Raw genomic sequence first — 15035 nt, 5'->3', positions numbered from 1 at the left:
TCCTGCTGATCCTGGCAAAGTCACTTCTCTCTGTCTGTCAGTTCCTAATCAATAATGGGAGCTGCTGGAAGAGCTCAGATACTGTGGCAAGGGCATGCCCAAAACACTCAGACAAACTGTTGTGATAAATACTGAGGTGAAGGTCTTGAAACAGTAAAGAACCTAACTGGTCACCATGATACCGAATCTCGTTCCTTTTATTTTAAGATTACAAAGCTCAAGATTGACAACAATCCTTTTGCTAAAGGTTTCCGCGAGCATGGCAAGAACACTCGAAGGTAAACTGTTTTTTCATCTTAATTTGTTTATAACTGGAGTTCACTTGTGAATTTTACCCCAGGCCATTGAGCAATATTGGCTATACCAGCTAGGTCTGCAGAGCCTGCTGCGTTGTGCACACTGCATTTGCCTGTATCTGGGAATGATGTCCCCCTCTGCAGCCTCCTCCCAAGAGACTTGGGGAGTGGGAGGAGACACAGGATTTCCTGTAGAAATGTGGGAGGTGTGACAAATTTGAGACCTGCATTCCCTTGCAAGTTGGAGCTAGACTAGAGTCTGACATGGGAACGGCAGTGATAACAGGAGTCCACAGTAGATCATTGAGTCTCTTTGAGATCAGCTTGATTCTGACATTTGGAGGCTCCCTCATCTCTTCCAACAGGAGATTTTGTCTGCAAGAGGGAAGATGGATACCAACACCAGCGAGATCTTCTGTCTGCTCTGAAGGCAGGCAGTGGATGAGATAAAAAATAAAAAGCTTGAATGCAACCATAATTGGCAATAGAGAAAGAAAAAATGCTTTTTTTTCCAAGCAGAAAATGTCATGAAATTATCTGAGATTTTGTTTTGTGTTATTTTATGCCTGAAAAAAATCTCATTTCCTGATGAAAAAGGCCAAAACTAATTCCTTTTTACTTAAACATTGAAAATATTACGGATTTTCTTTCTCCTCCTAATAGGATCATTTCTGACTAAGCTTAGACTCATTTTCCATTTAGGAAAAAGCTGCTTTCAAGCGAAAGATCCACCCTACTGTACACATACCTGTGTCTATAGTATGTATAGCCAACATGGGACTACACTTACAAACCCAGTGCCAAAACCTCACGTGCTGAGTTTCCATGTTGATTGTGCCTTTTGTACAAACATGAAGCGAGCAACCCCTTTACCGATTTATCCCCAGTACCGTGCGGGACGAGGGCTCTCCCTGGAAGTGCACACTGATGGCAGGCGGCATGGCTAACCCTGTAATTCGACTATGGCACGAGTATTCCCCGAGGGCCCGTCAGGGCTTTGCTAGGAGAGGTGTAAGTCACAGAATGTCAGAGAGGTTTATCCCATCTTTTTGTCTTCCAGGGCTTGTCCAGCATTCCTTGCATATTTATCTAGGCAAAAAGCTTACATACATACAAGCTACCCCCATGTCTTGTTTCCTTCCCAGGGAAGGACGAGCCAAATGCCAGAAGCCTAGTCCGGCCAAGGGCCAGAAGAGGAAGCTGCACGAGGAAAAGGAGTCCAGTGCTGAGGAACGTGGTAATATTGATCACAACAAACCCAGAGAATTATTTCCAAACAGTGCCCAGGCCACAGGAAGGAAAAGAAGCAACGACAGCTCTGCTGTCTCTCCTGCCTGGGGAGAGTGGCCTGGGTGGAGTCCCTAAGGGTGCTGTGTCTCTGATGGCTTTGAGTCTCTGACTCTTTCTGATCCACAGGAGCCTGCTCGCAAGTCATTTGTCATTACTGACTACTCATCAGCTCTCCTGCCAGCCTCCCAGCCTAGCCATGCTTTGTGACCATGTACGATCGTAGGCTGTGCTTTCATGACGTTTTCTCTTCAATAGCGATACGAGCTTGCAGTATCACCCGTTGCTTTCTTCTTGGTTCTCGTCAATGCAGTTGTGCCAGCAATGCTGTTTGTGCAGCTGAGTTGTGCAGATGGGGGAACTGATACCATTAAAAAAAAAAGAAAAATCTTTACTCTTTCTGTTAGGTTGTTTTTAAGCTTGATCATTCCTTGCTCCAGTTCACGGTGCTGCTTGCAGTAGCACAACTACGGTGAGAGAACAGGGCAGGACCAAACACCACAGTGTAAGGGCAGAAAAAAGCTGCAAAGGGCTAGTCCCTTAAGGCAATATGACTGCAGAAGAGGTATTAGTGTGTTTCCTTCCACCATCCTGTGATTAATCCAGCTGCCAATAGACCATTGTGAGCTCTGGCTCTCTCTTCCCCCTTCTTATCTTTTTCCATTCTTTCTTTTCCCCGCTGTGAGTCAGATTTTGAGAAAGATGAGAATGCAGATGTGAAGGAAGAGACTAACTCCATCGTGGTCAGCAGCGGATACCCTTTCTGGGTCTCGGAGCAGAATGGCAGCCATGCCTTCCCTGCAGCATCGCCGGTGCCAGCTGACCAGAGGGAGGGTCTGGCCAGGGAGCAGCAAGTGCCTACGCCGTCCTACCAGACATATCGGTGAGTCCCACCTCCCGGTGTTCATGTCCAAAGCCACCCTTTAACTGATGGGATTCCTCCTCTTCTACTGGGCATTTCCTAAGAAAAACAGCCAGTGGGAGTGAGGAAGGATGCCTTTCTGTTGGACAGCATACCTGGGTGATAGGTGCTAGATTAGCATGGAGATAGCTCCACAACTCTGTGTTACTTCAAACCCATTGATTCTGGGCATACCCATGTCTTAGTAGTGCTCTTTATTTCCCTGTCCTGAAATGCTCTCCCAGCCAGCTCTGTGTACTGCAGAGCTTGCCTGTTCTTTGAAGGAAGCATGTTGGAGGAGTGGCAAGACTCCAGTGATTTTTTTTTTTTTTTTTTTTTCTTTTTCTTCCTCCCCCCTCCTTCTTATCGTTGCAAATTCAGGCATGAGTTATAGTGAGCCCAGACTAGAACTGAGCCAGAACTAGAGTAGTCTAGGCTTACCTGCTCTGGCATTTAGTTTTTCTGTGTGTGACAGCGAGGCTTGGACTAAAATCCACACTAACAGTAAGATGAAGCAGTAGGCAAGGGGAAGAGGGCATGCTAAGAGCTTGCCCTGCCTTTCCCCCGGGGATCTGTGTGGGTTTTCAGTGGTTTTCCACTGTGGTAGGTTTGACTTGCTCTTCTCTCTGCCCTTGGGGCTCAGGTTTCACGAAGCTGGGGACAGCCAGCAGCTTCCCACCCGCGATGCTGCAACCTTGAACGATTTCCGGGCAAGGTGCCACCCCTTGGATCTCGCCATGGTGCCTGAGCACGACTCCAAACAGCTCCCAGATGGCTTTGCCAACCTGCCTCCACTCCCCCCACCTCTGCCTCCTCCCCAGGACTACACAGGAGTGGTGAACATGGCTCTAGACTCCGTCGGGAAACCCGGGGCCCGAGCGCCCATGTACAGTCCCTATGGCACCGAGCAAGGCCTCGGCCAGTGGATGGTGCCTTCCCCCAGCCAGTACAGGGCAATGAGCTACTCGGCCTTCTCCACAGAGTACAATACACAAGGGGCTCCAGGACATGCCCACGGGACCATGGCAGAGTGGAGCCAGTACCCTCTGTTCCCATATGCCTGCTGGTGAATGGGGAACACCCTTCCCAAAGAAAAGACTGGAAGAAAATTGTAAATGAGATAATACTTGCTCTGGAGTGTTGATCTTGAAGCCTTGTCTACACTAGGCAAAGAGGCATTGCTGCAAGTGGTAGCATGGAACACCTTCACTTCCTTGTCTCCTTGCACAACAACCCTCACCGTATTTCACAAGCAATGGCTAAACTGGTGGCTGTCCCAGCCATGTCAGTGTGAGTCTGGCTGAATCAATGTGTTCTGCAGTGGTTTTTTTTCCCAGCAGGAGTAGGAAACCACAGGAGCTGTAAGAGCAGTATTTAAAGAGCTGCTGAATTCTCAGTCCCAGGCTGTTTGCATCTCGCGTTTGGCAGTTTCCAAAATCCTTTCCTCCCAGGACTTGCATGCAAGGAGATAGGGGTTGAGGAGTTTCAGTAAGCCATCCAGGTGGCCAAGAAGCTGTAGAGAATTACTGCAAAGACGAGCAAAACAAGCAATCCGGATTCCCCCTTGAGCAGTTTCTTCACTTAGTATAGTCAAACTAAAGCTAGAGTCTTTCTTGCCTTTCTTCCAGCAGCATACGAGAGTAAAATACACAGCAATGCCTGTGTGTCTGGAGCGCAGCAGTGGGTCATGCAGGCAGGGAAGAGTTTGTCCCGTGCAGGAGAAGCGGCAGCAAGGCTGTGTGTTGTGTCTGCATGTCCCCCGTGCCCACCCCTCTTCTGTCACCCCTAGATTCCAGGTTAGTGAAACACTCTTCTTTCTGCTGGTGGTGGAGGGAGGTTGTTCACAAAGTGTGGGGGGCTGCTCTGGGGGTTTCCAAAGGCCTGTGGTTGTCAAAAATAGGGCCACGAACAGCAGTGCTGGCTGCGTTCCGACCTCTTCCTTTCAAGAGAAAGGAAATCTTTCACTGTGAACTTCTTCCTTCTTCCACCGCCTGCCACCCCTGAAGAATATAATTTATAGTTGTGGTTACTGTACCACACTCTGAGCAAGCTTTGTCAATAGACAGTTCTCCCCAGCCTGGCATTGCTCATCGGGCATATACTTTAATTAATACCCTGTAGGCCCTGAGCTGCGTGCTGCATTGCTGGTGGGCTCAGCACCTCCCAGGCTGGTTGGCGAAGTTGATCTTGCCGCTGTTTGGGAGTCTGTAGGGATCTGTAGTTATCAGAGCAGTTTCACCTCCCTTATCTCTGTGGTCCCATCGTGAGCAGGAGCTTTTCTGCCAGTAAGCAACCTGCAAAGAGGATTTCTTTTTATCTTCGTGTTAGAAGGAAGAAGCATCCCTGTTTGCCCAAGTGGCAGAATGGCCCTGGCAATGGGGTCTTGTTTGAGATAGGCTCTTTGCTTCTCAGGGAGGACAGACATGTTTCTAGGTGTTATTTAGGGAATGTTTTCTTGTAACACTTTAAATAAACTGTTGTGTGGCCTGTAGCCATCAGTAGGCAGTGAGGTGTGACATTTAGCGTGTATGCCAGATGGTTTTCTCTGTGTGTGCATGTGCGTGTGTGTAGCAAGATGTTGTCTATGAGCAGACCTGGGTGGGTTTGTGACCACCGGTGCATGAGGACCGGTGTGCAGGTACACCGGGAAAGGCTGTGCGCCGGTCTGTTCGGGTACCAGCTCAGCACTGTGCGTGTGCATAGCGTAGAGGTTTTGAGCTGTGTTTATTGTTGTTGAAATGACCTTGAAAAGTAGCCCTACAAATTTGTAAAACTCAACTACGACGACTACTTCCTTATTTAAATAGTATATTGCTAACTGCTTTTGTATCACAATTATGATACAAATACCTGGAGCAGCCAGGTACTTCCCCTCGGCTTAACAGGATGGGTGTGAGATGTGCAGCATTTAACTAAAGGTCAGACTCCACCACAGTATATGCACATTAGCCTCTCCTCTGATAGCACCCTGGCCAGTAGCGATTTATACCTGCTGTACATGACACTCATGTGGATGTGAGTGACTTACTAAAAAGAAATCTGGTTGGGGAAAAAAATGTGGAGGAGGTTTACAACCCCAGAATATTGTGATTTCCTGCTGTCCAAATGCCAGCTGCGTGAAGGCAGGTCAGCTGTAAAAAACTGTCCTCTGTGGATGAGAAAAATATTCTGTCTCTGACCATTAGTAGTTGATTTTGGCACCACTGGTTTTCACATCTTGGAAATCAGATGAGAAGGCTGGCTGGGGAGTTTGGTGCCTTGAGCCCCGTGTGCGCGGACCCTAGGGGTGGTACTTTCTGCAAGGTCTCTGCAGCAGAGGCAGTCCTCCTGGTACCCCGCCGAGATAGCTGCCAGGGCCATGCTAACAAGAAAAGAGAAAGTAATGCACCCCCTCACAGGCTACTTGGTTAGATCTCTTTCTTTATCTTTGAAGTTGGGTTGTATTTCCCTCTGTCACAGGGTGCTAATGAGGATGAAAACCATGCTGAAAACCATGAGGAACTGAGGAGAACTGGGCAGCACAGGGAAACCCCTGTGCAAATATGGATGTAATGTTCTCTTTTTCAGAATAGCTTTGAGAGTGGTGCTGCCCATGGGCCTGCTGCTAGAGCTGGTTTGGCTGTCGGCTCTGTGTCGGGGTAAAAAGATTCAGCCTTGTGCCTAGGACGAGCTATTAATTACTCATCAGCCTTCTGTTGCAACAGGACTCCTTGCCCTTCTTCAGTGAATCACCCAGCTTATTAGAAAAGTACCTTTACTTTCCTCGCTCACCTCTCTCTGGTTAAAGACTGTGGCTTGGCTGGTTTGTGAAGCCCTTGGAAATTTTGCCCGTAGGTGTGTGCTCTGGACCCTGCTGCCGCCTCCTCCCTTTGCAGTTCCCACTGTCTTGTTTTCTTCAGCTGTGGCATTTAAAAGTCTGTATAAGCTTGACTGAAATGCTGTTTTTGCACGCATGTGAGATAATGTAATGCCTCTCTGACAGCTTCAATAAAAGGAAATGAGACATGCGGAAGGCAGGCCATTAAGAGCAATAAAATAAACTCTAAAGTGTGTTTTTTGTGCATCTCTTTCAAGCACACCAGTGGCTCCACTTTAGTCTTGTTACCTGGGGCCAGTTTGTACATCCATGACACACACTGTTGATCTCAGCGTTCATTGTTCTGCACAGCGTATTCAGTGAGCCCCAGGTTATCTGCTTGCGTTGCTAGATGCGACTCAGTCTCTTGCACTAATTCTTTGCAGCAAATTGTTTATTTTCTCTGCGTTTTCTGCTCCTTTCCTGCAGAGGAGTTACATAAGGATGAGGGCAAATGGATTATAAATGGGATCTAGGTAAATTTCCTGTGGGAAATAAAGATCCTGATTTATTTTGGTTTCTCCTACTGGTTTTTGCAGCCTTAAGCCTTGTGTGACACTGTTTCAATGCAGATGGGAATGGCAGAAGAATGCTTTCTTGCCAACGCTGCAGTTCTTCCACAGACAGCCGCGTCCTGGTGAGCAGCTGCAGGTTCAGGAGAGGCACCTGTGATGGTGCTTCCCTGCAGCACAGCAAAGTGCCCACCTCTCCCCACGCCTCGCAAAAGATACGGCAAGTCCTCCTAGGAGTGCAGGGTCCCCGCTCGCCTGGGCCAGGATGCGGCCTCTGCGCCTGTACCCACTCGGTCACCCTCTGGCTCTGCAGAAGCAGCTACAAGCCGGTTTCAGTAAGAGCTTATCTGATTTCCAGGAGCTGGAGGGAGAGAGATTGGCTCAGCTGGTGAAAACCAAACTCACTGTCTGGGGCCATCAGATCGGCCTCCTTGGCCCAGCCGAGCCTGGAGGGAGCGCTGCTCTCCAGCACCTTCTGCGGTACCTGGCGTTGGCAGGGAGTCCTCATGTGCACGGTGTGAGGCAGGGCCTGCCTGTCCCCGCCGGGGCTCAATGGGAGCCCAGGGAGGCTACTTGCCTGCGGAGAGGCGCAGGGACGTCCCGGGAAGCAGCGTTTCTGTGCGCAGGTGGGCTGGGGCACTTGAATCGCCTTGTAGCTGGACAGCTGGGCTGAGCTGGACTTGTTGCTTCCTTCTGGGTTGACCTGACTGCCTGGCATGGGGGTGTCTGTCGTTTGGTCCTTGGTGAGCCTCCTGCGGTGCGTTTCCTTGGTCAGTGTATGTACTGTGTCACCTTAAGCACATCCAAGCAAGCAGCGCAAACCCCCTTCCAGGAATAATAACATTCTTCAAGTCAAATGGTTTTTATTGCAAAGCTTAAAAGCCACTTAATTCGCAAACCCCAGGTTGGGATCCCATACGGAGCCTCTTAGCAGGGGGGTTGCAGCATTTGGCTGACAACAACAAACAGCAGCCGTCACCCGCCGTGTGGGGCTGGACCGGCACAAAGCCAAATACCTCCCGCCTGGGAGCTGCAGGCAGCTGCCAGCCCCCCTCTCCCTGCTCAGCAGTGGCCAAATGTGCAGGGTGCAGGTGTCTTCACTTACCTGCTTCCCTGCCCACAGACTGAATTTATTTTGTAAATGGCTAAGAGCAAAGAGAGAGGGGGTAAAACTGTGCGGGGCCCGCTGAGAAGGGAGGACAAAGGGTTTTCCTCAAAGTGTGGGGAGGGGGATGGTCTGTCACACTTTTCCCCTCTGCCCTGAGTGATGCCTGCCCCAAAGCCCACCCAGACGCTGGCTGGGCTCCTGCGGTGCTTGGAGGCACAACTTTACTGCTCTTCTTTTGCGGCTGTATGGGGTGCCTGTTTCTGCCTGTTTCTCTAGGGCTTGACTCTCGGTTGCCCCGGCGTGCTCCTGGCCTGGCTCCCGGCAACTCCAGGTAGGCTGGTTTCACTGTCGTGCTTTGCAGAGATGTGGTAAGGTTTAAATGTGGCTTCTAGACATTACAGCAAATCTGAGCAGGAGAAACCCAAGGAGAGGTAACGCAGCTGCTTGCAGGCTCACAGGACAAAGTGAAGCAGGTCAGGAAAGCGCTTCCGCTCTGCAGCCCGTGTTCCCCACAGCACGCGGTGTGTGCTGCCCAGAAAAAATGCTGAAGCACTCTCGAGACCTGGGACTGAGCAGCAGCATCAGACAAAATTTTAACCGAGGGTGAAGCAATCCTTCAATAAAGTGGTGAGGAGAGGCGCTGCAGCCGTGATGAACAGTGTTGCTGCTCAGCTTGATTTAGTGTTGTTCCTTTTTTGTTTTTCCAAGTCATGTGAGTTTGTTTTATGGCATGAAGTACTTTGCTGTAGGGTGCTGGATTGCCTCTGACACTTCTGTAATACCCCATTTTTTTCTTTGAATGTGCAGGTGTACGACTACAGTGTTCCTGCCCAGACAGCGCTCTGCTTGGTGAGTGTAATGGATGGATTTAATTTCCATCTCCTACAGTTCTTTGGGGACAGGCTGAGATTTTTATTTCTTCCTCTCCTATTTTACTGAAGAGGGAAAATTTTGTGCCTCCATTAAGAAGAGTGGGAGTGGGTAGCTAGCAATACAGGACAGGCACACCGTCAGTCACACAGCCAGGCATAAAACATTGCTTGGTTTTGGTATTTCTGCCTCATTGAAAAATAAGACTGTACACGTAAAAACACAGCAGCTGTTCACAGGAGACACCTCCTGCGTGCTGGCACCGTCACTCCTCCAGCTCCCATCTGTGGGGTCGCAAAGCACCAGCACCTGGGAGTCAGTGGCTTAAGGGTAGATCTGCGTGGAAATGCTGGTGCAGAGTAGAAGGGGATGAGTCAGGCCTGATTTCTGTCGCACCACACCGTGTGGTCTGTCCCCATACTGGCTGTGTTCGTGCTGAGCAGCCAGCCCTCTGCTCGCCCACAATCTGGCTTTGGCTCTGTTTTACTGCCTAGAAGGGGCTCTGCAGAGACAGAGCTGTCCAGAGCAGCTCAGGCACCACCCAGCAGCATTTCCCCGCCCAGGTGAGGGGGAAATAAGAATTGCTGCAGATCCAGTAAGTGTAAGTCAGCCCTCCCATGTCCTTTGGGGCATCCCTGGTCATCATTCTCCAGGGATAAAAATTGAACAATTGAGCAGTGGAAGGGATATGATCAAAACCTCCCTGTTCACCAAAGGGATTCGCTGAGCATTGCACTGACATAGGCTAAATGAGACTAATGTGCTCCCTTGTAGAGCCCCTGGGGACACAAGGGCATTTTGAAAATCACGGATGAGAACGCTAGGCCAGGACAGCAAGGTTTCCGACTCATCAGGCTCGGCTGGCAGTCTCGCATGGAGCTGTGCCGCATGTTTCTCATCCCTCGCTTCATCCTGCCCGTATGTCTGTTAATGGCCCTGTCCTGCCTCCATCCTCAGGGACTAATTGCCTCACACTTGAGCAAATGTGCTTGGTGTTTAAAAGGAGTCTATCGATTTGTGCGTATTCCTGAAAGCCTCACAGGGCCCTGTTTCCTTTGAAGTGTAAAAGCATCTGTCTGTCTCTGCTTCTCCAGCAGTCTCCTGCTCCATTTGCATCTCCTCTCTGGCTTGCAGGGGCAGCCTGGGGAATCCACCCCTGGCCCCATGCAGCGCTCCGGTTTTGGGCTGCTGAGAGGGCTCCCTGCCACGGGAAGATGGGACTTGAAGACAAAGGTGCAAAACTTCAGTCTAGGCGGGGGGTTGAGCTCAGCTTGCAGCTTGGGGTGCTCAGGATGGAGCTATTTCTGAAGGCCAGTTTCCATTACTCCAGACTTTGGGAATGCTCTTGCTGCATGTTTATCTGCGGTGGGTGCATTGATTAGGAAGGAGAGGAAATAGCGCCCGCCTTCTTCCCACCATGAAGAAGCCTCTCATACCAGACAGGACTGGTCAGTAAGGAAATAGGGTCAGACCTGGGCTGCTTTGGATAATCCATTATCCAGGAGCTGAGATGCACAGGGGCGACTGGAACCTGTGATGGTTCTCTGACGTACGTTTGAACAACTACTGTTGAAATGCAACCAAGTCCCTGCTCTCTGTGTGGACAATTTGGCCTGTGATTCTTCCCATCCCACCTCCCCTGGACAGTGGGACTAGCCCTGGACAGGCTGCTTGTCCCCACTGGAGCATTTTCATGTAGGCACAACCTTACAGGAGTGACTGTACTTCTGGAGCCAAGACTAAAAGCTCTGTCACTCCTTGGATATCCCCAGGATCCACCAGGTGGTGGTGAGAGGACAGTACAGATAAATCCAAGCCTGAATTGCAGGGGCTGCCTGTAGCTGCTGCCGTCCAGCACCTCCCAGATGGTGCGATGGGTTTCCTATTTCAATAGGGCCTCAGCGGAGCAGCAGTGGCACCTCACTGTTGGAGGCAGTAAATGGGCTCCCATCTGGTTTTAATGATCAGTAGCACTTCGGTGCTTGTTTATTCCCATGTTTTATGCTTCAGCAATAAAATGCTGCTTCAGTTTGTTCAATCCATCCTGGTGCTGGATGGAGATGAGTTCACAGCCTCTGACAAAGACGTCCCAGCGGTACGCAGGGTGTTGTTTTTTTAGACAGCTGGGCAGGATCAGATGATGTAGTGGCAATTGGTTTGAAATACAAAAGTCAGTGGACAGTATAGAAGGTACGGAGGGCAGCTCATCACGTGCCTGGCAAAGAAATCTTGTCCTTGGATTAAAGGAGGAGATTTTTGGTTATGGAGCTGGAGCTGTGCTCCCTTCTGTCCCCTACGGGGCAGCACGGAGCTCTGATGTGGAGTCCAAATGAAGTTAGTCCCAACTTTAAAACCAGGTGCTCGAGGAAATTTTAGTCCCAAAGTGCTGTCCCAAAGTGGTGGTCACTCAGCTGCAGCATTGTGTTTTAACCCTCCCATCCTATTACAACGCTAAAACGGTGGTGGAGATAGCAGAAGTGCTGACAGGGCCACATCTTGCCATGGGCATAGACCAGCTCTGCTGCAGGTTACCAGTGCTGCAGTGCTCGGGGCAGCTACAGCGGGACTGGGAGTTGTTTTATAAAATTCTCTGGAGTGAATACAGTCTCTTATTAAATTAATCTAAGGAGGAAACTGTTTGTACGGGGCTGTAGGGATTTCTGATGTTTCTCCCTCCTCCTAGCACGCTGGTGTTACCTGCCTGGCGTGTCCAGGAGCGGGGAGCCTGTCCGCCGGCAGCTCTGGCGCTGAGGAGCAGATCATCCTCCGAAGGGATGAGCAGTAACACTTTGCACATCTCTGGCAGTCGGTATCTGGGGATCTTGAATCATTTTTGCAAATGCTAGTTAAGCTTTTCAGCACGTCTAAACGTGACTCTGCCCGCGGGGTAGGTGGGGACACTAAGGCAAAGAGAGATTAAAGACAGTAAACCACAGAGGGGAGAAATGGGCTCTTTGTCTCCCTTGTGACTTTTATAGAGACCTGGAAACCTTTTGCTTTCCCATCTTCCATTTGTCTTCTACCCTAATGGCAGAGGAACAGGAACAGTTTCCTCCACTTTATTTCCCAACAGTATATTCTGTGGAGGATCTTTAGCTCTTACCTCTAAAGAGCATTGATTTTCAGCTAAGAGATCCTTTTCCCCAACTGTTTGTCAGGTCTTGGAGCTATAGGTGGCAACTAAAGGGGAAGGATTTCAACAAACTAATTAACCCCCTTCCGAGTCATTCAGGGTCCATTCCCTTGGTGCCACTGATGTTGCATTTGTGCTAATTTTCCCTGGAAGGCCTAATGTAGGGGGAGCGATTAAAGGAAACTTTTCTCAGGCTGCTTTTACGCATCAGGAAGAAGGAAGGTAGGCAGCCACTGCTCTGTTTGGTTATCGCTTTCCCCAAAGTCGAACCCCCAGCCACTGCTGGAGCCAGGACCGATTTCAGGCTGACGTACATTTGGAGCGTGCCACTGAGATCTGCTGGGTCCCAGCAATGTGCGAAGCAAAACCAATCCCTCAAACTCTGCCAGGTTCCGAAATGGGGCTCCAGGTTACACCAAACGTTTCACCTCCAGCTTCCCAAACAAACACAGGGCCATCAATGTGGAGGGAAGGGACTTTTACAGAGCTGAGTGGGTTTTGCCATCATCATGTCAAGAAGGGCTGTCTGCTCCTCCCAAGGGTGAGCCTGGCCTCTGTCTTTCAATTGCAAATGAAGCAAACTGCAAAGTGTTAACAAAAAAACCTCCCTGGCCTCTGCCCTGGCCCAGAGCTGGATCCAGCATCTTGGCCCTTGACTCACCCTCATGGTGTAAAAGCTCCTGGAATCGGGGCAGAGCTGTGTCACGGTGCCCTGGAAAGAAGAAACCCTGATCCCTACAGATGCTCCTAGCAGCCTTATGCCACTGGACTCGAGTGGGGCGCCGGGTGGTGGGAGACAGGCTCAAGTGAAGGTGGGCAAGCGGCGGGGCGCCATGCTCATCCTCACACTGCTCCCAGCCCGAAAGAGGGGATGGCGAGGAGAAATAATGCTGCAATTGCTGGGATTTGGGGTTGGGACGGCCTGTGAGCTGCGGCTCTGACTCCTTGAGTCCAGGCTCTAAAGTACTTCACAGGGCCGTACCAATTGCCTGGCCTATTAGTTTTATGGAGGAGGATATTGTAAAGATGCAGTTGATCTCCTTTTACCATGGTACTGAAAATCTAACCGAAGTGGGGAAAGAAAGCCTGGGGGGGAGGCAGCGGAAGCCCATGGTTTGGGAGCTGGGGGTCACCTCCCTGCAGGCTCCTGGGGGTTCCCCATCTGCTTCCACCGCAGCTGCAGCCGAGCGGGGCTGGCTACCACACATGGGTGCGCTTTGGCGAGGAGAGCCTTGGCCCCTTGCCCCAGCTGGGGTTCTTCCCGGACATCCCGAGCGGAGGACAAGGATGGAGCTGGGCGGCTACACAGGCAGGGGCACAGTGCCACCCAGTGACTGCGTGTGACCTGTGAGGGACACCTGGGGCAGAGCTGTGGCACCCTGCAGTGGGTTTGCTGCAAAGGTTTTGAGGCCTGGAAGCCCCACTGAAGGGCATCCCGAGGCAATGGAGAATATGGGGAAACCCAAGAAACTGGCCGCGTTGCTGCTTTGTGATTAAAGCACACAAGGGGCAAAGCTCTTACGCTGTCGCAGTGTGTCTGGAACAGGGATTTTGCATGACTGGTCTTGTTCAGGTGCTGCTGGAGGCTGAGTCTAGGGCAAGTTGGGGCTGAAGCAGCTCACGTTTCGGGAGGGGCTCTGGCAGCAAAACAAGTGAAGGAGGAGATGGTTACCCAGGACGAGCTGCTCTCCGTGGGGAGGATGTGTCTTTGCATTGGGAAGCGCAAGAGGGCTCTCAGGGCAGTGTGGTTGGTCCTGGAGAGACCAGGCTGCCACAGGGGTTGCCGCGGAGCCGCTCAGCCTCTGCCAGGCTGGGGCTGGACTGGGAGGGACCCCTTCTGTCAAGGTGTCTTGGGCGTTAGATGACAGCCATGTGTGGTGGCTTTCTGACTTGCACCCCAAGGTTAATGCAGGAAGGACCTTTCCTCCTTTCTGCCCAAACGCTGCCTACATTCCTTAGTGGGTTGAGCCCTGTGTCAGGTTCCCAGGCTATAGCAAGCATCAACAGGCAGCTTGAGTGGTGGGGGAAAGGGAAAGGAGCCAGGTACAGTGGGGTGCGGTGTCAGCAGCTCCCAAGGTGGCTCCCTGTGCTGTAAATCGCTGCCCCAGCAACACCCTGACATGTTTCCAGCAGGGACTGTCTCTTGGAGGAGGCACAGAAACATGGCTCTATTTTGGGTGATGACTACAGAGCCCACGGAGCATTTGGCAGCAGGGAGGGGTGTTAAATCAGCCTGTCCTTCTCCAGGTACATTGTCTCCTCCCTCCACTCCCCTCTGTTTTCCATAGCTGTTTCAATGCCCTGCTGCTCCTGGGCTGCGGGACTGCAACATGTGGCTGAAATCAGGGCACTGCAGTGAAGGGAGGCATGAGCCCTGCATGCTTGACGGATGAAAGTCCTACATCTTTACTGCCTCGTCAAGGACTGTGCACGCTTTCAGTTCTTAGGCTGCTCTCCAACATGTCTTTATTTTTGTCTATTTGAATTTAGGCCAGCGTTGATACCACAAACATTGCTGTGGAGGTCTGTGGGCTACCATTGCTGTACAGCACAAACCCTTGCTAGAAACCCGTCACCTTGTCGCAATGGTTGGAGAGCTATTTCCATCCCATCGCCTACCTCTGCCTCAGTGAAGGTGTGTCACTCAGCCCCATACAGGCAGGAGCTGCTACTGAGTACTGGAAGTAACCTTTATGTCGCTACTGGGGTGCGTCCTGCAGTTTGGGATGATGTTGGCCAGAGGTTTCCAATAGTGCCGATATCCTACATGTGTTGGTCAGACCTGTTTTAGCCCATTCAGCAGAATCCCAGACCGCAGCCAATTTTAGCCTTTCTGTTTCAGACTCCCCCTGATGTGTCCCATGTCCAGGCCAAGGTGCTATTTCTTGCAGGGAAATTATCTTTGTTAATTTTAGATCTAGTTCTCCAGAGTGCTGAGTAGCCACAGCTATTCCAGGTAGTCGGGAGCAGTGGGAGGCATTTGGTCTTTGAGGGATATGGCTCGCTCTTACATTAAGAAGACCAAGTCTGATGAATTACATTTCCTTTGTGCCATGCAGTGCGTTAGGCTGG

General features: G+C 50.8%; 1 protein-coding gene across 1 annotated transcript in view; it reads left to right on the top strand.

The window, feature by feature from the left end:
- Positions 1 to 4270, top strand: part of LOC104079135 (T-box-containing protein TBX6L) — an 11624-nt gene extending 7354 nt beyond the window's left edge. The window contains exons 6-9 of the mRNA XM_009581051.1: positions 208 to 278; positions 1442 to 1533; positions 2274 to 2466; positions 3128 to 4270. Coding sequence (XP_009579346.1) covers positions 208 to 278; positions 1442 to 1533; positions 2274 to 2466; positions 3128 to 3554 — 783 coding nt within the window. The 3' untranslated portion in view covers positions 3555 to 4270. The remainder of the gene's footprint in view (positions 1 to 207; positions 279 to 1441; positions 1534 to 2273; positions 2467 to 3127) is intronic.
- The last annotated feature ends 10765 nt before the right edge of the window (positions 4271 to 15035 follow it).

The sequence above is a fragment of the Fulmarus glacialis genome, unplaced genomic scaffold, assembly GCF_000690835.1.
Source record: "Fulmarus glacialis isolate BGI_N327 unplaced genomic scaffold, ASM69083v1 scaffold11617, whole genome shotgun sequence".
NCBI classification, from domain to species: domain Eukaryota; kingdom Metazoa; phylum Chordata; class Aves; order Procellariiformes; family Procellariidae; genus Fulmarus; species Fulmarus glacialis.
This window is presented reverse-complemented; position numbering and strand designations above follow the sequence as displayed.